This window comes from Triticum urartu, chromosome 2 (assembly GCF_003073215.2).
Source record: "Triticum urartu cultivar G1812 chromosome 2, Tu2.1, whole genome shotgun sequence".
NCBI classification, from domain to species: domain Eukaryota; kingdom Viridiplantae; phylum Streptophyta; class Magnoliopsida; order Poales; family Poaceae; genus Triticum; species Triticum urartu.
Window position 1 is genome coordinate 269554289 of NC_053023.1, and position 24907 is coordinate 269579195.

Genomic DNA, 24907 nt, shown 5'->3' on the forward strand with positions numbered 1-24907 from the left:
CTTGTATGCTCAATTTGCATCCCCATCATGTTATACATAATAACTATTCTTTCATGATGGATGACATGTTCTTATACCATGCATCAAATTTCTTTGAGCGATGCTTATCTTGTGCTAACTCTCACGTGCACATACACATCATGATGGATGATGTGTACATTTACCACACACACAATTTCTTTCGTTTGTGTCTCCTTTGTGTAGGTACCCATGAATTCTTGTCAACCTCGCAATCCCACGAGTTGACAAAACGAGCTCTAGAGAGCAACGATGACGTGGGATCCCATGGATTGTCTTTCCCACCGCTCTCTTCGCGCATTTCTTCTACATGGCCCTCCCTTGGCTATGGGTTATTATCCATTACCTATTCTATGCCCATCTTGCCATGTTCACTTTGCATGATATGTTCATTACGATGCCTTTGCCATGCATTCGTGACCCATGCTTTGCATTACACATGATGATTGATTCTCATACTTGTATGTGTATTTGCAAGCTTGGTGGAGACATTGCTTGTTATTGCCATGTTTGCTTTGTGCCCCATACCTATGATGATACTTTCATCTTGCTTTGTGTTTGTGCTTGTGATATGCCATGTGCATTGCCTATGCTTATTATTTGCTCACATGACATGATTGCCATGATTTCCTCTAGTATGTTGCATCTTCGCACTACTAGCTTGCACGACTTGATTCTTATGATTGCTTGCCTTATTGCATCACCGATGATTCATACTTGCTCACTTCATGCGGTTGATGACAACCATTTACATGCTTTGCATATGATTGTTATTGCTTCTTGTCATATATCTCCATGTGTTTCCTCTCTCATGCTAGATGATTTGCCATGTATTGAGTGCAATTATGCCTTTAGTCTTGATAATGAGTTTGCCCCCATAGCATTCTCACGTATATTTGGAGATTTTGACATATTCCTTATGAAGCATGCTTGTCTTACCTCTTTGCACCATATACCTAGTGCCATGAATATTGCCATTGTTGCATCATATTCTTCACGCACTTGTGCTTCTAATGATTATGTGCAAGAGAAGAGAACCATCATGATGGATGATGTGTTTATCTACCATGTGCATATGTTCTTTCTTTTGTTGTGTGCATGTGTAGGATACTTGGACTTCGTGTAAACTTCCACGTCACGTGAGTTGACAATCTGAGCTCTTGAGAGCGAACCACCTTCTACCATGATGATTCTACATCACACTTGCTTGTACTTTGGCATTGTGAAGGACGCACAAGAACATGCTTTCAAGGTGATATCCTTCTCTTTTGAGAACCCCCAAACCATGAGCATGCATATTGTGGATTGAGGGAGTCCTGCATATGCATATTGACATACTTACATTAGACTCATGCGATATTATTTGATCCTCTGTTCGGCTTTTCTTTGTGAACACCGAACAAAGCATCAGGGGCTACTGTCTATGCGGTAATATTTCTAGTACATTTTAAAACACTTACCTCAAAGCATGTTAGAAGGCTGGCATAGGCTTCAGTCAATCCGCTCTTGGCGGACTGAACCTTCTGGATCACCGCACTCATGATAGTGCGATGCTCCTCATCGATGGAAGCGCTGTGAAGCGCTTCCAGCAGATTGTCCGGTGCCTCTGGATGGACAGAGGTCACCGGCACAGGCGTTTTGCCCCTCTTAGAAGGAGGCCGCCTACTCGAGCCCGGAACCGCTGGAGGGTCCGGCACGGTGTTCGGCTGAGGGCCAAACTCGGAGCTCTCGGGGGCCCCGTCCCCGCGGCTCCCGGAGTCCGGAAGGTCGCCTTGAGGTGCCTCCAGGACTGTCTCCCCTCGATCCGGTGCCTCTTGAGACAACACCTCGGCGTCGTCGGCAAGATGAGGGGAGGTGGCGGTCGGGACTGGATCGCTATCCATGTCCGACAAGCCCAAGGAGCCGTACGATGATACATCGATACTGGCCCGTGGCGGCCTGCATAATTGCGTTCGGCGTTAGGGAAAGCAATGCGATAAAGGAATCCTAGGAGTTACTCTGGTATCCGAATACTTACGATCTCCCCGGGGGCTTGACCCTGGGCAACCACTCACCTTCGCCTTTGTAGGCGGCGGTGGAACTGTCCGGAAGGAGAGTCCTTCCCTTCTTGGACCCTCCGGCCTCCCCAGTTGGGGCGGCCTTCCTTTTCTTGTCTCCCTCAGTCGGTGGGGGAGCGTCTTCTTCTTCCTCGTCTTCGGGGGAAGAGTGCGCCGCAGAGTCATCGGACGGTGAGTCCGACGACGCTTGGCGTCGGGAACTCTTTCGGGTTCCCTTGGCCTTCTTGGTCTTCTCCGGCACCTTATAAGGGGCCGGAGTCAGCATCTTCGCCAGAAGAGCGTCTGAGGGGCCTTTGGGAAAAGGAGCCGGACAGTCGATCTGTCCGGCCATCTTCTGCCAGTCCTGTCAAAGGTACGGGAGTTTAGATCCCGCATAGAGTCAATCTATATAAAAAATAAGTATCCTGTGAAAGGTAAAGCAGCTTACCGCACTGGCTTGGCGCTTCGCGCTGAATCCTCGATCCTCAGTAATAGGGGGAGGGACCTCGGCACTTTTGAACAGCACCCTCCAGGCGTCTTCATGAGTCGTGTCGAAGAGCCTGTTCAGAGTTCGGTGCTGCGCCGGATTGAACTCCCACAAGTTGAACTCCCGTTGTTGGCATGAGAGTATCCGGCGGGTGAGCATAACCTGGACTATGTTGACAAGCTTGAGCTTCTTGTCCACCATATTTTGAATACATGTTTGGAGTCCGGTCAGCTCTTTTGAACTACCCCAGGACAGGCCCTTCTCTTTCCAGGAGGTGAGCCGCATGGGGATGCCAGATCGGAACTCGGGGGCCGCTACCCATGCGGGGTCACGCGGCTCGGTGATATAGAACCACCCCGATTGCCACCCCTTTATGGTTTCCACAAAGGAGCCCTCGAGCCATGTTATGTTGGGCATCTTGCCCACCATGGCGCCTCCGCACTCCGCCTGACGGCCGCCCACCACCTTCGGCTTGACATTGAAGGTCTTTAGCCATAAGCCGAAGTGGGGCTTGATGCGGAGGAAGGCCTTGCACACGACGATAAACGCCGAGATGTTGAGGATGAAGTTCAGGGCCAGATCATGGAAATCCAGGCCGTAATAAAACATGAGCCCCCGGACGAAGGGATGGAGAGGGAATCCTAGTCCGCGGAGGAAATGGGTGAGGAATACCACCCTCTCATGGGGCCTGGGGGGGATGAGCTGCCCCTCATCGGGGAGCCGGTGCGCGATGTCATCGGGTAGGTATCCGGCTCTCCTCAGTTTCTTGATGTCTCCCTCCATGACGGAGGAGACCATCCACTTGCCTCCCGCTCCGGACATGATTGGAGAAGGTCGAGGTGGGAAGTGCGGACTTGGGCGCTAGAGCTCGAGTGTGCGAAAATGGATGGATAAGGGAGGAAGAAGGCGTGGATAGAAAGGTGAATCCTTATCCCTTTATATGGGCGGACAAAACTAAGCGTCCCCACTTGCCTGGTAAAACTCGCTTATCCCCCAAGCGCCGCAATTGATGGCGCGGTTGGGTTACCCATGCCCGTATTGATGAGAATCCCGTAATAAGGGGACACGATCTCTGCTTTGACAAGAAGTGTCGAAAAACTGCCTCGCGTTATGTGCGGGTCTGGTTAAAAGAAACGGTTCGAATAATCACCGGGCCATGATGTAACGTCATGCTGTCAAAACAAGCCAGCAGATTAGATCTATGAAAATATTATTCTCTCTACGGTGGAATGTGGAACTTATTTTGCAGGGTCGGACACTATCCTGTATTCAAATTCTTCTATGATGTATTCGGAGAAGGAACCCGCCTTGCAATGCCGAAGACAATACTGCGCGTCGGACTCATCGTCATTGAAGCCTGGTTCAGGGGCTACTGAGGGAGTCTTGGATTAGGGGGTCTCCGGACAGCCGGACTATCTCCATTGGCCGGACTGTTAGACTATGAAGATACAAGATTGAAGACTTCGTCTCGTGTCCGGATGGGACTCTACTTGGCGTGGAAGGCAAGCTAGGAAATACGGATATGAATATCTCCTCCTCTGTAACCGACCTTGTGTAACCCTAACCCTCTCCGGTGTCTATATAAACCAAAGGGTTTTAGTCCATAGGACAACAACCAGAACATACAATCATACCATAGGCTAGCTTCTAGGGTTTAGCCTCTCTGATCTCGTGGTAGATCTACTCTTGTACTACCCATATCATCAATATTAATCAAGCAGGACGTAGGGTTTTACCTCCATCAAGAGGGCCCGAACCTGGGTAAAACATCGTGTCCCCTGCCTCCTGTTACCATCCGGCCTAGACGCACAGTTCGGGACCCCCTACCCGAGATCCGCTGGTTTTGACACTGACATCGATCATACTACTTGTGTTGCTTGCACCATGCGACTTATTTGTCATCTTGGACCCCTTGCTTGCGCACATGTTAGAGATCTTGCTTCCACTTGTCATTTTCACAATTCCATGCATCATGATATATATGCCTTGTGTGTTGCATTTCAATTCTTGGATTACTTGCTCCTATCACATGTTTGGTTGCAACAATGTCATCACTTCACATATGCCATGTCCCATTGACTGCTACATGCTTGACTTGATTGCCTCACACATATTGAACAATTGCTCCTTCCTTTGTGTTGAGTGCCATGATATCTTCACCACACCATATGCACATTATGATTGGATTGTCTTGCACTTTCCCCATGTGTTTCGACATCTCATTATATTTGGTGTCGTGAATGATTCCTATGCATACCATAGACCATTTGTTGAGTGCTTTATGCATGCTTGCTATGACCGTGAGGTAGATGCTTGTTCACTTGTCACACATATTTGCATATCGACCTCCCATTTGCATACTTGTTTCCATGATGTACTTGATTGTGCTCACCTTATATGCTTAAATGCCATGCCACACTTCTTTGTCAAACCATATGCTATGCTTGATGACAACACTTGTTGGGTGAATAACCTCTTGAATGCTTGGTTTTGCTCTTACGCCAACCACATTTGTTTTTCCAAGTGCTTGTTATCTTTTCTCCTTTTGAAGGAATTACAAGACGGTATGACATCGGAGTGTGCCCATTTGGAACTACAAGATGATGAATGCTTGGTGATCGTCCACTACTACACAGCAACATCATCTCTTTCCCATGGTGATTTGGATTTCGATCCGAGGTTGGATCTTTCCCAAGGGGGAGGGGATGATGCGGAGCATCCTCTGGACATCACCATGTCAAGAGTCCATTTGGCAAGTGACACGTGCCACATCTACTTCATACATACAAAGGTGAATCATCTCCTTTAAACGTGTCCACTTGTACCTCTCGAGGATGGTATACTACTTGACCCCTCTCTCGTGTGCATACATAGGTGTGAGCGGACCTACACATTCATCGATGAGGAGTCAAAGAATAAGAGAACATCTACACCATCCAAGAGGGAAGCCTGGAAGCGGAGAAGGAAGCGCCAAGAAGAAGGCAACAGCTCCCAGGCAACCCCATGCCCACGGGCCTCTCAGGCTGGCGGTCCTGAAGCCCCGGTGCGCACGGGCGTGTACCGTGCCCACGGGACCCCCGTGTCCACGGGCCCAACGGACCCCGTGCGCATGGTCCCTTGCATCAAGTCTCTGGATACCCCGTGCGCACGGGCTCCACTTACCCCGTGCACACGGGGCCCCCTGTTTGTTGCTGCGGGCTTTGCCCATGTAATCCCCATTTCGCCCCTGCTTACCCCTTCATCCCTTGGACCTACATATACTCCTTCATCTCCTCCATTTAGACCTAGCTAAGAATATATCTAAACACTAGAGCTTAGCTCATGTATCTCCCCTTGTGGGATTCCTCTTGAGAGAGAGACACTCCATTGGAGTTCAAGGCCTCCATTGGAGAAGATCCCTAGTGGATGAAGACCCCTCTTGAGGGAAGGATCTATCTAGATCATCAAGCCCTCATCTCCTTCATAGGATTTGGGATGAAGTCTACCATGTATCTTATTTCCCTTTGATTGTTCATGTACCTTGTGGATCTTGTGTGTTTGATTGTCTAGTGGATGTGTGATTTGGACTTGTTCTTGAGTGTTCCTCTTGTTTTCCCTCTTGTGTTCATCTTGTTATTGGGGATCCCCCCTCCAATTCGTGAAAGATCTCCACTTAGGGTTCCACCCTACACCAGTTAAGTATTTAGATATGGACCATATGGTTGTCAAAACCGTGTTACGAAGATCCTCCTTTTGTCGAATAGTGTAACCACTATATATATATATTACTCAAATGTTGTTAGCCAAGTTCTTAAATTTCCATGGAAAGTATTAATATTGTACACAGTTCATTGAGTTTAAGCGTGTGCCCGGTAGAGCGGTAGAGTAGAGGACGCCCATGTTTTGGACGTGGCGATCAGCGCTTATGTCCAGAAGGCATTTGCATATTAATTGTCCATATTGTAAATTCACATATGTGTTAGCATAAGGAAACATATGTGTAAGTTACTAACCATCGCACACGAGTACTCGCAGACGCATGGTGTGCGATGCTCCTAGCCACCGCAAGCAACTAGTTTGCAATATTCAAAGTTCTTTGTACACATAGAATCACACACGAATTAACTGTAGTAACCGTTTGTGTTGTAATTTCTCATTGCGAATAGTTCATCCGAGTGGGCTGTTTTCCGCATATCACACACATCTTGTTTACACGACTCGTTCGTGTTCTTTTGGCTCATAGCAAACAGTTCATCTATGTGAACTGTATGCCGCATATCACACACATCTTGTTAAGCTGAACCATTTATGTTGTGTTCCCTAATCAAAAATAGTTCGTCCCAGTGAATCGTATGTCGTATATCACACACGCCTTGATCTGGCTAACCATTTCTGTTGCACTCCCTAATAGCAAACAGTTCATCTGAGCGAACTGTATGTCGTATATCGCACAAACCTTGATACGGCTGCCCGTTTCTATTATTCTTCTCATTGCAAATAGTTCGTATGGATCAACCGTGTGCCCTGCATCGCACACGCAACTAAAATCTGAACCATGTTTGATGTCTTCGCCATTGCAAACGTTTTGCGTCTTTTTTGACAGTTTTTTACATCACTGATTGCGATTAATGCATCGCACACAGTTTCGTCAAAGGGTCTCTGATCGTAGTGTCGTGTTAGCAGCATCCTGTAGTTGTGCAAGTTCCAATCAGGTAGTTGAACAAAAGGTGCGGAAGTTAAGTGTTTCAAAGGCTTCTACACAATCTCACAAAAAACAAATGGAACGTCCTTTTGTAAAAGATTTGCAAGAGGTCTAGAAATTTTAAAGAAATCTTTAATAAACCTCATATAGAAACCAGCATGACCAAGGAAACTACGAATATCTTTGATATCTTTAGGACATGGCATTTTCTCAATTGCACCAACTTTAGCTTTATCCACCTCAATACCTCGTTCAAAAATTTTGTGCCCCAAGACAATACCTTCATTAACCATAAAGTGGCAGTTCTCCCAATTCAAGACAAGATTATTTTGTTCACATCTCTGCAAAACTCGATCAAGTCTGCTTAAGCAATCATCAAAAGAAGTTCTGTTAATGGAAAAATCATCCATGAAAACCTCAACAATCTTTTCACAAAAATCAAAGAATATAGCAGTCATACATTTTTGAAAGGTAGCAGGTGCATTGCATAAACCAAAGGCATGCGTCTATAGGCATAAGTTCCAAAAGGACAAGTAAAGGTGGTTTTCTCTTGATCAGGTTGTGAAATAGGTATTTGAGAGAAACCAGAATATCCATCAAGAAAACAAAAGTGTGTGTGCTTTGATAGTCTTTCTAACATTTGATCAATAAAAGGTAGAGGGTAATGATCTTTTCTAGTAGCTTTATTGAATTTTCTAAAATCAATTACCATTCCATAGCCACTAACAATTCTTTGCGGAATGAGTTCATTTTTATCATTAGGAACAACAGTATTACCTCCTTTCTTAGGGACACAGTGAACAAGACTTACCCATCTTCTATCAGCTATGGGATAGATTGTACCTACTTCCAAAAGCTTAGTATTTCAGTTCTTACCACTTCTTTCATCTTAGGATTCAAACGTCGTTGATGATCAACAACAGGTTTAGCATCAAGTTCCGTATTAATATTGTGCTTATGCCCTTAAGATCATCAAGAGTATATCCAATAGAAGCATAGTCCTTCTTCAGAATTTTTAATAATCTCTCTTATTCATGTTTTGAAAGGTTAGCACTAATAATAACATGATATATCTTTTTCTCATCAAGATAAGCATATATCAGAGTGTCAGGCAATTGCTTTAGTTAAAACACAGGATCACCTTTAGGTGGAGGAGGACCTCCTAGAGTTTCAATAGGAAAATGGTGTTTAAGGAGTGGTTCTTGTTCAAAGAAATTTTTATCTATTTCATTTCTTTCATGCAAATGCATATCATTTTCATGGTCTAGCAAATATTGTTCTAGTGGATCGGTACGAGGTACGACAATAGAAGCAAGACCAATTATTTCATCGTTATTAGCTAATTCTTTATCATGAGTTTGTCTATGAAACTTAGAGAAATTAAACCATGAGACACATCACCAAAGCTTACACTGACAGTTTCTCTCTCATAATCTATTTTAGCATTGACAGTGTTCAAGAAAGGTCTACCAAAAATTATGGGACAAAAGTCATCTTGTGGGGAACCAAGAACTAGAAAATCAGTAGAATATTTTATTTTCCCACACAAGACTTCAACATCTCTAACAATCCCTATTGGTGTGATAGTGTCTCTGTTTCCAAGTTTAATAGTAACATCTATATCTTCTATTTGAGCGGGTGCTATATCATTCATAATTTCTTAATATAGGGTAAAAGGGATGGCACTAACACTAGCACCTAAGTAACATAAACCATGATAACAATGATCTCCTATTTTAACTGAGACAAGAGGCATTCCAACAACGGGGCTACCTTTATCGTTTTCATCGGGTTTGGCAATTCTAGCAGCTTCATCACAGAAATAAATAACATGCCCATCAATATTTTCTACCAAGAGATATTAACCATAGCAACACTAGGTTCTACTTTAATTTGCTCAGAGGGTTTAGGTGCTTTAATATTACTTTTGCGAACCACGGTTGATGCCTTAGCATGTTCCTTTATTCTAACAGGGAAAGGTGGGGTTTTCAATGTAAGCAGTAGGCACAACTGGATCAACGTTGTAAACAATAGTTTCATCATTAACTTTAACCGGTTCTTTAATTTCTTCTTTAATATGGAGATGATATTTAAACCACTTCTCCTTAGGGAGATCATCATGAGTAGCAAATGATCCACAAAAAAAGGCTACTATCTCAGAGTCAAATCCATATTTAGTGCTAAACTTGTGAAAAGCATCGATATTCATAAAAGATTTAACACAATCATGCTCAAGCTTAATACCTGACTCTTTACCTTCGTCGACTCCCAATCTTTAGAGTTGGGTTTAATTCTTTCTGAAAGATCCCACCTGAATTCAATAGTCTTCTTCATAAAAGAACCGGTACAAGAAGTATTGAGCATAGATTGATTATCACAAGAAAGAGCATAAAAATTGTGAATAATAATTCTCTCGAGAGATCATGTTTGGGGCATGAATATAATATTGAATTAAGCATCCCTCAAGATAGAGCGATACTTTCTCCTTCACAAGGCAAAAAAATATATATATAATTCCGATCACGATGAACTAGATGCATAGGATATTTTTTTGGTGAAATTCCAATTTCAATCGAATCTAGTTCCAAGATCCAATATAATTGCATAGCCTATACCATGTCAATGCTTTTCCCTTCAAAGATAAAGGGAAAACCTTCTTCTTAACTTCATCTTTGGGTAAACCTGCAAGCTTAAATAATCCACAAATTGCATCCACATGGATCAAGTGCATATCAGGATGTTCTGTTTCATCTCCTGCATAAGGATTAGCTAGCAGTTGTTCTATCATACCTGAAGGAATTTCATAGCTAATATTTTCAGTAGGTGAAGAAGGTTGAGGAGCAACTCTTTGTGTTTCCGATCGTGGTGAAGATACCCCAAACAAACCCCTCAAAGAATTGTTTTCCATGGTAGCAAGTACAATAAATTTCAGCACATAGTATAAATTTTTCCTTACCGATTTCCACTTACCGAGAGCACTTCACTCCCCAGCAATGGCGCCAGAAAAGAGTCTTGGTGACCCACAAGTATAGGGGATCAATCGTAGTCCTTTCTATAAGTAAGAGTGTCAAACCCAATGAGGAGCAGAAGGAAATGATAAGTGGTTTTCAGCAAGGTAATTTCTGCAAGCAGTAAAATTGTCGGTAATAGTTAGTTTGATAGCAAGATAATTTGTAACGGACAAGTAACAGTAGCTGTAAATAAAGTGCAGCAAGGTAGCACAATCCTTTTTTGTATCAAAGGACGGGCCAAAACGGTCTCCTATAATAAGCAAAGTGTTCTTGAGGGCACACAAGAATTTCATCTAGTCACTTTCATCATGTTGGTTTGATTCATGTTCGCTACTTTGATAGTTTGATATGTGGGTGGACCGGTGCTTGGGTGTTGTTCTTACTTGAATAAGCCTCCCACTTATGGTTAACCCCCTTACAAGCATCCGCAACTACGAAAAAAGTATTAAGATAAAATCTAACCATAGCATTAAACATCATCTAATAACTACTCCATAATGCATTCCCTTAGGCCCAAAGATGACGAGGTGCCATGTAGTCGACGTTCACATGACACCACTAAGGAAATCACAACATACATATTATCAAAATATTGAACACATATCAAATTCACATGATTACTTGCAACATGACTTCTCCCGTGACCTCAAGAACAAAAGTAACTACTCACAAATGATATTCCACCAAATAAACCATATAGTAATCAACTACAGGATGTAATCAACACTACTAGTCACCCACAGGTACCAATCTGAGGTTCCGGTACAAAGATTGAACACAAGAGATGAACCAGGATTTGAGATGAGATAGTGTTGTTGAAGATGTTGATGGAGATTGGCCTCCCAAAGATGAGAGGGTTGTTGGTGATGACGGTGGCTTTGATTTCCCCTTCCGAGAGGGAAGTTCCCCCGGCGGAATTGCTCTGCTGGAGGGCAAAAGCGCTCCTGCCCAAGTTCTGCCTCGAGACGGCGGCACTCCGTCCCGAAAGTCCTCTTCTTATTTTTCCTAGGTCAAAACGACTTATTTAAAACAAAACAGAGGCGTGGCAACTCGCTCCCAGGGAGCTCCCCCGATTTTAGCCTTCGTTAGCCGTTCGATTTTGGTCAACACAGTCTTCTTTTCGCTGATGGCCGTTCGATCGTCGCTAGAAAACGTTGGTGCAGTTTTGACCGCGCGGTGAATTGTGGACAGAGAATGACCTGTGGGCTCGAGGCGGGATCCAATTGGCTGGGTTTCACATTTTTGGGTGCGCATGCAGCCTCCCCTGCCGTGCCGCGTGTGCACGTCGTGGGCGCTGTGCCATTCCCGGTTCCCGCTCGCCCCTCTCTTTCGCCTGTTGGTGCAGCTACAAGTGGGTCTACCTGCTCCTTGGTCCCACACGCCAGTCTAATGGCTGTGCCTTTTTCGTGTGAGCGTTGCCTACCGCGTCACGTCGTGTGTCAAACACACGCTGCCCGCGTCGTGCGTTACGGGGAGCAGTTGCGCAGGGATGGGCCAATGCGTGTGTAGCCGGCTTATGCACCCGCGTCTGCCCTATAGTGATGACAGGTGGACCGAAGTTGCTCCTGGTCCCATTCGTCGGTGGCCCTGGCTGCGCGTCTCGTCGCGGTCGGGAATCGCCCGTGCGCTGCGCTCGCCCTGCGGAACGTGCAAAAGGGTCAAAACCCTAGCCGCCAGTTCTCGTCAAGCGCGCGGCCCCTCTGCCTCGTCTCCTCCCTACTCCCTCCTCTCCCACGACGCTGCCCTCGAGCCCGCGCCGCCTCCAACTCGTCTCCTCCCCGCTCCCTCCTCTACAACGCAGCCGCCCTCGATGCGCCGTAAGGTACGCCGTCGACACGTCGGGGATACGCAGCGACGGAGCTCAGCCGGAGCGCAGCAGAAACCCACTCCTAACCCTATTCGCTCGATTGACAGGAGCAGGGCAACGGATTGGATCGAGGGCGCCCTAGCCTCACCGCCGTTGCACTTGGATTCGCTAGCCGCCGCGTCGAGTCACCTCCGTCCCCGCCGCGAGTCAGCTCCACCGTTGCCGCCAGGAATCCCTTCCCGACAAGGTAACTTCCTCCAAATCCCTGCTCTCCATGGTCCTACAGCCCTGCTTGATGCGTGTGTGTTGTATGCATTTACGCCACCCTTCCGATCTTCAGATCTCTATATTTGGTGAATGCGGTGTTTTGGTTTCGTCAGATTACTATCTGTATTTGGGGATTAGCTACGAATTGTTTTAGTTTGAGCGTGGATACTCGGCAGTGGTGATTTAGATATTTTTGTAGAATAGAATGGTTAACTCAGTCTATTTCTGGAGAACTGCAGTGTAGATGATATATGTATGAACGATCGTAACACTGAAAATGCAAAATTTACAGTATGGTGTAATGATGGTCGGTGGGGTGACTTTTTTTGATGGCATTGCCCAGTGCGGTTTTTGGATTTCTACTGAGTGGTACCGTGTTCTGAGATTAGTTTTTTTCTGTTGCTATCTGCAGGAAAATTCCTAGGGATTTTATTGATGGAGGCATCACTATTTGGCGCTGGATTATCCATTTTTGCAGCACCAGCAATGTTGTTTTTGTTTGGAATGGCCAGTTCTCAATTTCTAAATCGGCTATACTATACTTCTTGTGAGGTTACATTATCTTGCTTGGTTTCAGTCTATATGTAGCACAAAAATAGGTGACATGGTTGGTTTGTATGTTACACTAAGGAATACCACCATAAGGATAAGGGCATTGCACTTCTTTGTTTATATTTGGTCTGTTCCTATTCGATTTGTTGTAGTACTTAATTGCTACACCATTTCAAGTTTCTTACTATTTTCTTCTTGTTGTTTCATTGTATTCAGTTATGATATATTTTTCAACTATACAAGCACTTGGGGAAGTCGGGAAAACTGAACCAAAGACACACTTTTACTGGTGATGTTGGGGCTTTTTTTAACTGAGATGTGAAAGATGCATCTTGTTAGGAATATGCAACTTGTATTCCCATGAGGCCATAGGCCGATATATATACATGTACAGATGTGAAACATATGCAGGAAACCCCTTATATAACGGGATAAATACAAAGGGGTACATGACTTATAATATAACTCTAACACCCCCCCCTCAAACTCATGGCGGATGAACAACACTGAGTTTGGAGAGATAAAAGCCATGTTGTGCTCTAGTCTGGGCCTTCGTCAGGAAATCCGCCAACTGTAACTCGGAAGGCACATACTGAAGAGCAATAACCTGATCCTGCACACCAGCGCGTACATAGAAAGCATCAACACCAATATGCTTGGTGAGCTCATGCTTCACAGGATCACGCGCAATGCTAATAGCACCTGTACTGTCAGATAAGAGCGGAGTCGGTGTAGTGACAGAAACACCAAAATCCTGAAGTAACCACCGTAACCAAGTCACCTCTGCCGTCAAAAGAGCCATTGCTCGCAACTCAGCCTTGGCACTCGAAGGGAAACTGCAATCTGTTTCTTCGTCTTCCAGGCAATGAGAGAACCACCAAGAAAAACACAGTAAGCAGAAAGTGAACGGCGATCTGAAGGATCACTAGCCCATGTAGCATCCGAATAAGCCTGAAGCTGTAAAGAACTGGAGCGAGGAAAGAATAGACGGTGAGAGATTGTGCCCCGAAGATATCGGAGAACACGAAGGAGATGACTATAGTGGACCGATGTGGGAGCGGAGACGAACTGACTCAGAATATGAACCGGATAAGAGATATCCGGACGAGTGACAGCTAGATAGACAAGACTGCCAACAAGATGACGATAACACGTCGGGTCAGGGAGGGGATCACCATCAGTAGCACGGAAGTGAACATTGAGCTCCATAGGAGTCTCAACAATGCGTTCGTCAGTAAGAGCAGCACGAGCAAGAAGATCTTGGATATACTTTTCCTGGGATATAAAAAAGCCATCAGAGGTAGAAGAGACTTCAATCCCAAGAAAGTAGCGAAGAGGGCCAAGATCAGACATAAGAAACTGCTCACTAAGACAGGCCTTTACAAAGGCAATATACTCGGGGTCATCCCCAGTGATGACCATGTCATCAACATAGAGAAGAAGAAGAGTCCGACCACGAGGAGAAAGGTGAATAAACAATGCTGGATCATGAGCACTTGCTGAAAAACCAGCAGCAGTGACCACAAAGGCAAAACGCTCAAACCAGGCACGGGGGGCTTGCTTAAGGCCATAGAGAGAGCGACGAAGACGACAGACCATGCCATCAGGAACAGAATACCCAGGTGGTGGCTGCATGTACACCTCCTCACGCAGCTCACCATTAAGAAAAGCATTCTTAACATCAAGCTGAGATATAGACCAGTGGCGTGCAGAGGCAACGGCAAGAAGTGTACGAACAGTGGTCATATGTGCCACAAGAGCAAAAGTCTCGTCATAAGCACGACCATGCTCCTGCTGAAAACCATGAGCCACAAGACGAGCTTTGTGACGCTCAAGAGAACCATCGGAGCGAGTCTTAACCTTGTAGACCCACTTACAAGTGATGGGACGGACTCCGGGAGGAAGGGAAACAAGATCCCAGGTACTAGTGCGTTCAAGAGCAGCAATCTCCTCTGCCATCGCAAAATGCCATTCAGGATGAACAACAGCCTGACGATAAGAAGTCGGCTCAAGAACAGCAGCACCAGCGGTGGGAAATCCAAAGCGATCAACAGGCGGACGAGGACGAGAACGCAAGCCATAAGTAGGCTGAGAGGAAGATGACGACACATCCACGGAGGCATCCACATGACGTGAACGACGAGTGTAATACTGAGGAAAAGATGGAACAATAGAAGGAGGAATCGCCAAGGTAGAATCGAGGGGTGGCGACGAAGAAGTCACCGGAGATGAAGGTGTAGAATCCGGTGACATGCTAGATGAGGAGACCGTGGAAGATGGTGGCATCAAATCGACTAGAGGTGGAGAAGCAGAGGGAGCGGAACGAATAGGCACAGGCTCGAGGGGGTGATAGGTGAGTCAGGAAAAGTGAGGAAAGAGATATCCTCCATTGAAAAGGTCGAGGAAGATGGGCGTGGGTAGAAGGGACGAGACTCATCAAAAGTCACGTCTCAAGAGATACGCATCCGACGACCGATAGGATCCCAACAACGATAGCCCTTATGCTCATCACTGTAGCCTAAAAAGACACTCAACAGACTGAGCGGTCAGTTTGGTGCGTTCGCGAGGGGCAAGAAGAACATAGCAAACACAACCAAACAAGCGAAGCATCGAATAATCGGGAGAACGATCAAAAAGACGCTCGAAAGGAACACCACCCTGTAGAGCAGCAGAAGGCTGGAGATTGATAAGATAGGTGGAGGTGGAGACGGCCTCAGCCCAAAAATGAGGCGGGAGAGAGGCAGTAATTAGCAATGCACGAGCCATCTCAAGAAGATGATGATGCTTTCGCTCAGCCACACCATTCTGAGCATGAGCACCAGGACAAGAGAATTGAGAGAGAGTGCCTTCCTCAGCAAGAACACCACGCAACATCTTAGAGATATACTCGCCAGCAGAGTCAGCACGAAGAACACGAATGGGTGAAGAGAACTGAGTATGAACCATGGCAGCAAAACGCTTATATATAGACAACACCTCACTACGAGAAGTCATGAAATAAAGCCATGTGTAACGGGAGAAGTCATCTATGAAAATAATATAGTATTTATGACCACCTTTGGAAGCGAAAGGAGCCGGACCCCATACATCATAATGGACTAAATCAAAAGGACGCTTAGACACTGACTCACTATGTGAATATGGTAACTGAATCTGCTTGTCAAGACGACAACCCTGACACTCTAAAGAGACATCTCCTGAGACAGACCCCAGAAGGCCTCGACGAACTAAAGACGACAACCGAGAACCACACAGATGACCAAGTCGATGATGCCACTGCTTGAAGGAACCAGTAACAGAGGCGACTGAAGCGGAGGAACTGGCGATAGTGGTGGCAGCAGAAGGAACATGAAGCCAACCAGAGTGTGCGTGCGACGGTCCTGGACAGAACAAGAGTCAACGTCAAGGATGACGCGACAACCAGAATCAGTAAGTTGACCAGCAGAAAACAGATTCATGGTGAGTCGAGGAACATGAGCAACATCAGGAACAGAGTAAGGAGTGGTAAGAGTGCCTCTACTAACGACAGAAAGTGGAGTACCATCAGCAGTGAGGACATGAACAGGAGAATCCAGCGAGCGAAGAGAGGACAAAATGGAAGAATGAGAAGACATATGAAAAGAAGCTCGAGAGTCCAGAACCCATGGGGATGTACCTGACTATGTAGAGGGTGATTGCTCAGTGCGGGAAGCATCAGTCACAGAATCAGCAGTACCCGTCGAGGAAGAACCTGAAGCCGCGAGCAGACGCTTAAGTCTCAGAATATCCTGCTCAAAGTAATGGCTGAAGCTATCGAGGTAGATGACGAAGTCCCTGAAGATGATTATCGCGCCTTGCGCAGGTGTTTCTTCTTCGTGTAGCACTGAGACTCAAGATGACCATCATTGTTGCAGTAGTCGCAATGTGGACGCGGGCGACCTGAGCCTCCAGAAGGAGTGGGCAAGAGCGGCGGAGCACTCGAGCGAGAAGGGGTCGGTGCAGCAGGTGGCGTAGGAGCACGAGTAGCGAGCACAGAGGGAACCTCCAGCAAACCAGCACCACGTAAGCGAGTCTCCTCAGCACGAATCTCAGAAAGCGCCTCCATGAGAGAAATACGGCCACAAGCAAACAACTGAGCACGCCGGGGCTCAAACTCCTTACGGAGCCGAGACAGGAACTCATAGACGCGATGAAACTCCAAATTGGCCTGGACAGCCTGGCAACAGGGGCAGGTACGACAACCAGCACTGCGGAGAGAATCAAGCTGGCGCCAGATAGCAAAACTCTGTGCATAGAAGTCATCAACAGTAGAGTCACCCTGCTGAAGAGCATGCTCCTGACGGACCACAGAAAGGTATAAGGCATCACCAGAGGGCTGATAGCGCTGATGAAGACGGGTCCACATCTCAAAGACAGTAGGAAGACCCAGAAACTCAGAAGCAAACTGAGGCAGAACACTAGCAGTGACAACAGCAGCAGCACGAGCATCATCATCAAGCCACTGGGTGTAAGCAGACAGAGCACCATGATAAATCTGAAGAGCCTCCTCATAAGCCAAAACCTTCTCATCATAAGCACGATCAGCAGCCTCATCAGCAAGCTTAGCCGCATCCTTGGTGGCCTGATTAGCATCCGGAGCAAGAACCAGTGGAGTCGGCGGAGTAGGGGCCACCGGAGGAACCGGACGTGGCGGACAGCAGACCTTGCCAGAAAGAACACCCCAGAGACGGATGCCACGCATGTGAATGCGCATAAAGCCAGTGAACTCGGTGTAGTTAGTACCATCGAAAATCACCGGACAGCGAGGGACAGCAACATAGCCCGATGCAGTAGACATATCTTTTTTTTTTAGCAGAGATCCAAAATCAGCAGAATCCGACGAGAGCAGCAGGGACGAGACCACCAGCTTCCAATCGGCAACAGGACGGGATCGGGGGAGCAGCAGGCAGTCGATCCAGACCAAGGGGCGACTGGCAGCTGGAGGCAGCGGCGGGATCCAGCAGGGGCCTGTGCGAGTCGGGACAAGGGCGAGCTCGAGCGGGAGCGTCCTTCTCGATCGGGTGAGGGGCTGCGAGCGATCGATCGGGGGAGGGGCTGCGAGCGATCCTTATAGGATCGAGAACGGGAGAGGAGGCCCGTTTCGATCCAGGACGGGATCCGAGCGGGACAAGGAGATCGAGGCTGCGGCCTCTATCGGGAGGAGAGATGGATCAATCGCACGAGTTGCAGCGTGCAAAAAAGTTAACCTAGCTCTAATACCATGTTAGGAATATGCAACTTGTATTCCCATGAGGCCATAGGCCGATATATATACATGTACAGATGTGAAACATATGCAGGAAACCCCTTATATAACGGGATAAATACAAAGGGGTACATGACTTATAATATAACTCTAACACATCTTATCCCCTGAGATATATTGCCTTTAATCTCTTGATTTTTTTCCCTGACATGCTAATATTGATGTGACACTGCCTATGGAGACAAATATTTCATTGCCGGAGAAGTATGTCGTACGAGCTAAACGCACTGGAAAAGGAAATCAATTTGTTACTATTGATTCAATACATAAACAAAGTCTGGCCATGACGCACATCGCTCCGGAGATACAGGTATTACAGATTGGCACGATGACGTTTCAAATTGTACAGCCGAAGGAAGTGAAGCCCACTTTTCGAACCCCATGCAATCATGATACGGAGGGGAAGATGCAAGTTAAGGACTCAGGAGGATGCATGCGTTTTCCTTAGTCCTAGTTCGTTTCCTTTTCAATAAGTACTAGTCTGTTTTGTCTTTTGTGATCAACGTGCCGGATAATTAAATTAGTTAAGATGTGATTAGAAAGATAGGAGAGAGAGAGTCCATGTAGTATTTTTCTTGTTTAAGTCGGTTTAGCCTGGTCGTTTTTCTCGCCTATATAAAAGGCCGGCTTCGGCCATGTACGGGATAGCTTTGGTTGAAGTTATTTTCCAGAGATGAATAGATCGGTAACTCGGGGTATCTCCGAGCCGCTGTTTGATATTTGTTGAATAGCTCTTGGGGCTTTGTGATTTTGGCGTGAGATTGATTCCAGAATTTCAGTTTCCGCTGGTCTGCTGAAGATCGTCCACGTACTTCCTCTCTAGGGTGTGCGTGTTGTTGCTGTGGTGATTGCATCTACAAGATCGCGAGCGCCACGTCGTTTCAGGTGACATCACACCGTGAAAGATTGGGCAAATTATTTGTACCATCGATTTTCTGTCGACGGTCGCACCAAATATAGAGCCAGATATGCATGATTCATCATACACATTACAGCCAATTATCCATTGGTTCTTTTGTCCATAGAGGTGATTTTGTTTGGACCATTAGTCTAGGTAGTGACATTTTGATCGATAAGGCACAAGTTTATTTTCTTTATCACTCGGGCTACACTAAAGTAAGCATAACCGTCAGTGAAATGAAGGCATACAAATCATGAAGTTTTTGCCTTGGCTGTGTGCCTCGTTTAGTTGTCACTTATTTATTTCTTGGAAGTTATTCAATTCTCATTGAGCTTTCCTTATGCTTTCCATTGCTAAAGAAGAAATTTAAATATGCAATATTTTTAATGTCTGAGGAGGCGAGAGGAGATGAAAAAGGGCTGTAAGGTTGTACTTTGGTGCGTCTCTGTCCAATGATGGCTGGATCCATCTGACGCTCTTCCAAGCAGAGCAGTGCAGATTTGCTGACTGGTACAACATCTAAACCTTGGCTACCCTAGCTAAATTTTACATCTCTTAGTATCAACAAATAAGTTGGTTACAGTATATACTTGAAGATTGCAGCAGGCACAAAATGCTTTGCTAACCAGCCGGTTAATTGAGTTGTGCCTACGAAGGATCAGTCGAGTAGTTGTTTTTTCTAAAATAAATGAGGATTAGTTTGGTTGCCATGTAACGGTAAGGCCAGAATGGTGGTACTGAAAAATGGTTCTTTAATGGTCATATGTGTTGTGGAGTTGGAACTTGATTCTTTTTAAGTTGGAGTGGGTAGGTTGTCTATATGTATTGCATTATTTTTCTACGGTGTACTGTTCTTTCTAATGATTTTTTTTAAGTTAGTATTTAAGTTTACGGCATTATTCCGCGGTGTACTGTTCTATCTACAACATACTGTTAATATCTTATGCTTTTCAACATTACACGGTTAAAACCTTCTGTATAAGATCTTGCGCTTTCAACATCTGCTCATGGCGATGTGCGTATTCTGCTATGAACTGTTTACATTATAGAGAGTTGTGGTACCTACATTTGTACGATTTCTTTTAGCTGATGTTGGTTGCTCATACTGACAAAAGGTGTGTTAACAAATGATTGCAGAGCAGCGGAGAAACATGTTTCTAAAAATGTGCCAAAACTGATGGATTTAACTACAGGTATTGCACTATTATTCTACAGGTATCGCTGTATTGCATTATCCAACTGTAAGTCTGTTCTAAACTCTATGCCCCATGTAAATCTGATGGAAGATTGGGCCATTTAATTTTAACCAAAAAGGGTGATATGCTTTGAGTTGCTTGAATCTGTCCAGACCTGAAAATTAGATATACTTTGAAAGCTCGATATATGAGTAGGAGATAGTTGATAAAGGTGTACCTCTTGTAGGAGATTAGTAGTTGATTACCTGCTTCTATGCGGTGAACAAATGAGTAAGCAGTTTTAGTTGATAAAGGTGTAGGCAACACACCATTTTTGCTCCATTTTTTGGTTTACAAGTCAAGGATGTTTAGCCTTTCCTGAATATGTTAATTGTGAAACAGTTTTGATGCAATTTTTGAACCATTCAGTCTGTTTTGTTCGTGCAGTTCATGGTACCAGATCTGCAGCCTGCATCTTGTGTAGATTTGGCTACCACATTATATGATGATGTTTCACTTTGCTCAGTCAAAGTTTCAGTAAAAATTTGAATTGAACATATTTTTGTAGACATACAAAAATGGTCTGCATTTTTTACATCGCCCTGACATCCAATTCAAACTATATTTTCTGCCTAAACTGTTGCGTACCCATGAGATCATGGGATAACTCAGACATGAGCCGGTGTCCAGTGCGCAGTTGGGTGCATTATTTGGTGACATCCAGTGCTAACTGTTTTTTCAAGGCCACCGAGTGGAGTGAGGGTGAGTAGTGTGGCATCAGCCTACCGTTTATTTAGCTGGTTCTAGGATCTCCTTTGTTGCTGCATCTTGATCTCCTGCTTTGCTGTAACTATGTTCTGCTGCTTGATGTTTGTTTCCTTCTTTCTAGCTACATGCTTATTCTTTCTAGCCACACGCATGTTTTCCTTTTGCTGTGGGAAATAGTTCAGTTATATTTATCAGTAGCATCTCTATGTTTATAGATACATACTAGGAACATGCTTATTTAGTGTGGCCTTCTCTTTTTTATGCAAGAAGTGTGCCTTCTCTAATCTGACAATCATCTTATTTGTTGTTCTAAATAATTACTACAGGATGGAGCAGCAGGCATAGATGAAATCTACTGCAAATTTCTATTGGTTGCGGCATCTTCCGCCGAGTAACTCTACAAAACAGCCTGCTAGCATTGATTCTTGCAATAAAAAAATAAGTCTGGCATCATTCATAAAAAGCTTATAGACATAGATAATTTCTTAATACTGCACTGGTTCTCACCAGTGAGATTGTAGATGTGGTATTTTGAGAATACCAGTGTAATTCACTGGTCCAAAAGCTCCATTTCTTAATGTGTTTTTGCAGAATGCTCATTAATGTTTTTCTTTTCCTTAATGTACAAACATATCTATTAGATATGATTTTGGATCTGAACTTTTCCCTGTCTGCAGCTCACATTGTGGTATGGTCATGGTACAGCAAAAGGAAAAGATGTTTAAACTTTTTTTGGGCGTCATACATGAAAAGTACCTTTATTTCCATCGAGCTTAATTACTAAGAAAATGTTACCACTATTTCCTTACTAATAAACCTAAATGTTCTGAAAGTTCGGTCTCTTGCTCTCTTTGCTTATGAATTGGACACTTTCCCTTTCTTTAGTCCTTACACGGTTCCACCTCGCTTTGACTTCATACTTTGATGGTGTTTGTAGGTATGAAGACTTGAAGAGTGGTCATAATGTTACTTAAAGGAGGCCTCAACTTGCACCAAATACATGGGCATGTGCAACAGCAACTTATGTAGGTGAGTAGGTATTTATGCTTAGTTTTGACTTGAGTACAAAAAAGAGCTTGCTGACATATACAAGAGAATAGGCTACCCATTCTTGAATTGAATCAGATTGGTAGACTAAACCACTGTGGTGTACTCTTTGCTTCTGAGTTATTACAATCCAACTGAAAATAAGGGGAAAACAAACATGATCCTGCCATTTAAATTATCTCATGTTTGTGGAGAAAAGTTGCATAGTTAGCTATTGCAAAATACTATCGACCCAGTTTTTGTTCAATAGACGTCCCTTCTTCGAATGTAGCTTGAACCTGCGCAAGGGCATGGTAGCATGCTCATTCTATTTTTTTTACTAAGGTTTTCCAACTTTTTGCTGAAAGATAGTCAATTTAGTCATGAGCTATAGCGGCGTTTCTGTTTACTGAATTTTGTTTTGCAGTTCCCTTCTCTTGAATGTTTATTCAAATGTGCCTAATGTTTTTTTCAGGTTTCTAAAAACCAATAAATGCTGCTCTCAAATCAGTTAGGAGGCTGAAGGTAGTAGCTTACTGAACTCTCATTTCCGGAAAAATCTGGAGATGTCTTGGTATGGAGTTTCATGATCAACTTGCTCCAGCATAGTTAGTCTTTCTAGACTAATTGTTTGTCAGTATCTATTCTATACATGTGTTTGATTGGTTGTGCAAACATGCATGCATTGTTCTGTGTGGAAATTGCTTTATCTGGTCTGTTCTATAGCAATGTTTCCAGTGGCTGTTTAGCACATATATTTAGATAGTTGCATACGCATGCTTGGTTCTGCCAGAAAATTATCTTCCCTGATATGTTTTCAGATGCTATTTGGTATACATGTTTGTCTTTGTCATGTTTATGTTGAGTTGTGGGTTCCAAAGGTATTTATGATGATCGTTTGCATGGTGGGTCATGTCAGCGATGTGCATTGCATATTCATGATTCAAACTCTTTGTTGGGTATATGAAGTTGTTTTTGAATGGCCCATGATTCGTTTTTATTAATATTTTAGTTTAAGCATTTCTCCAGAGAATCTTGATATCCAGCTGTATATATATCCAGTCATGTTTTTTTACTCTGACCGATTTCTTTTTTTTTGTTTTACAGTTTGTACAATCTCTAAAGATGGTGCTCCATTGTTCTGTTAATCAAGATTTGTTCCCTCCTTTCTTACTAGCTGATACGTGATGACCGTTTGCATGGGGTTTATGTTAACTATATTCTATTCATGATTCAAACTGTTTGTTGGGTAATTTAGTTTAGACATTGTGTCCTGAGAATCTTGATATCTAGCTGTATCGGTATAGTATAGTTTGTGATTTTTCCCTCTGAATTTATATATCCACTCAGGTTGGGATAGGTTATGAGTATTCTTAGTGTGGAAACAGCGACAGTGCTGCACTTTCATCATATGATGATATGCCAACCTTGCGCCATTTGGCTCTATGTTACCTGAATAAGATAACAAAATACACATGCTTAAGTGTATGTTTTCAAAGTTGAATTATCCTTCATTTTCCATTTTAAATGGTTTGAATAAGTATCCTAAGTGGCTGCTAAAACTTACTTCTACCAATGAAGTCAAATATTTTTAATCTTAAATCGCTTCCTCAAGAATAAAGTTATTGAGAAAATGCAAATATTTTTGACGCGCCCATGGTTTCAAATGGGTCTCTACGCCATTTGGCGTCTGTGGGCTGGATTCACTTGGACTGTCAGCCCTAAAAAATTAGGATTTGTAAAAAAGATGGGCTTAAATGCTACATAACCAATGAATAAAAATTGAAGAAAAATATGGATCTCTGTTACCCATATAATATGACAAATTATGCATGCAAGTTTAGATTTTGAAAGACAGACCTCAATGTAAAGGTTCACAATTCATGCCCTATGCTTGCTCAAACATAAAATTATGAACAAATATTCTCAAACACGCACATGGTATTAAATGGGATTATGTGCCATTTGGGGCAACAGTCATATTTTCAGACCAACTGGTTTTCGGTGGGACTTTGTGTTGCCAAATTTAAATGTGTGTGTGCATCTAATTGTAGACAACAAGCCACAATTCTTTATTATTATTATTATTATTATTATTATTATTATTATTATTATTATTATTATTATAGAGCGTAAATTTTATTACCATATGTGCTTGCCCACAACAAAACCAACTAAATTATAGATTTAGCGAGTCTCTGCGCCACTTGGTAAAAATCACCACAAAAAGAGGGGAGAAGTATAATTTGGATAAATGAGAACTAAATCCATGCATGCAAAGAAATTCGACATAGTAATAGGAAAGGAGAAATCCCACCAGTTGGGTACCTCTCTGCCGGAAACGTCTCTCTCGCCAAAATGAGCCATCGAGGAAGAAAAAGAGATAAATAGGCAGATAGATGCAGTTGCTGCCGCTTTATATTCTACTTCGGACGGGACACCCAGAGAATTGTTCATGGGTCGGACTAGGTAGCATATGGGCTTTTCGAATACTTATGCCTCCATATGCACAACAAAGGGAGGGTTTTTTCATGCATATGAAAATAAAAGTTTTGCACAAACACTGCTAAAAATACCTCCTTAATTGGTTTATACATGTAAAAATATGTTTTTTCTCATACATGAGGATCATATTTCTCAGCGTAATAAACAAATTTTCAATATAGCATGATTTAAACATGGGCTTACTACTATCAAAATGGAATATGTTCTTACTAAAGGAAACTACTTTCATCGCTATCATGGCTTTAGCGGGTCTCTGCGCCATTTGGCGCAACGGGTTTGGGGTGTGTACGATGCATGCGAGTGAGCTCACCTTCAAAATGTAGGGGAGATGCAAGATCGAGATAAATGGAAAGTAAATCCATGCATGCAGCCAAATCCGAAATCAAAAG

At 44.0% G+C, this 24907-nt stretch overlaps 1 protein-coding gene across 20 annotated transcripts; it reads left to right on the plus strand.

Annotated features, from left to right (window-relative positions):
- The first annotated feature begins 11702 nt into the window (after window positions 1-11702).
- Window positions 11703-23489, plus strand: LOC125537008. Of its 20 annotated transcripts, none has more exons than XR_007295495.1 (9): window positions 11848-12055; window positions 12148-12287; window positions 12720-18453; window positions 19443-19554; window positions 20182-20237; window positions 21314-21378; window positions 21925-22016; window positions 22489-22587; window positions 23121-23489. XR_007295495.1 is itself a non-coding variant. In XM_048700288.1 (3 exons), the coding sequence occupies exons 1-3, from the start codon at window positions 11723-11725 to the stop codon at window positions 12856-12858; spliced, it is 612 nt and encodes a 203-aa protein (XP_048556245.1). In that variant the 5' UTR covers window positions 11703-11722; the 3' UTR covers window positions 12859-13065. The 20 variants fall into 20 exon arrangements, 1 of the variants encoding a protein (XP_048556245.1); XR_007295492.1 differs by adding an exon at window positions 21665-21739 and having other exon boundaries at window positions 11850-12055; window positions 12720-19554; XR_007295488.1 differs by adding an exon at window positions 21665-21739 and having other exon boundaries at window positions 11846-12055; window positions 12720-19554; window positions 20182-21378.
- Window positions 23490-24907: the final 1418 nt, after the last annotated feature.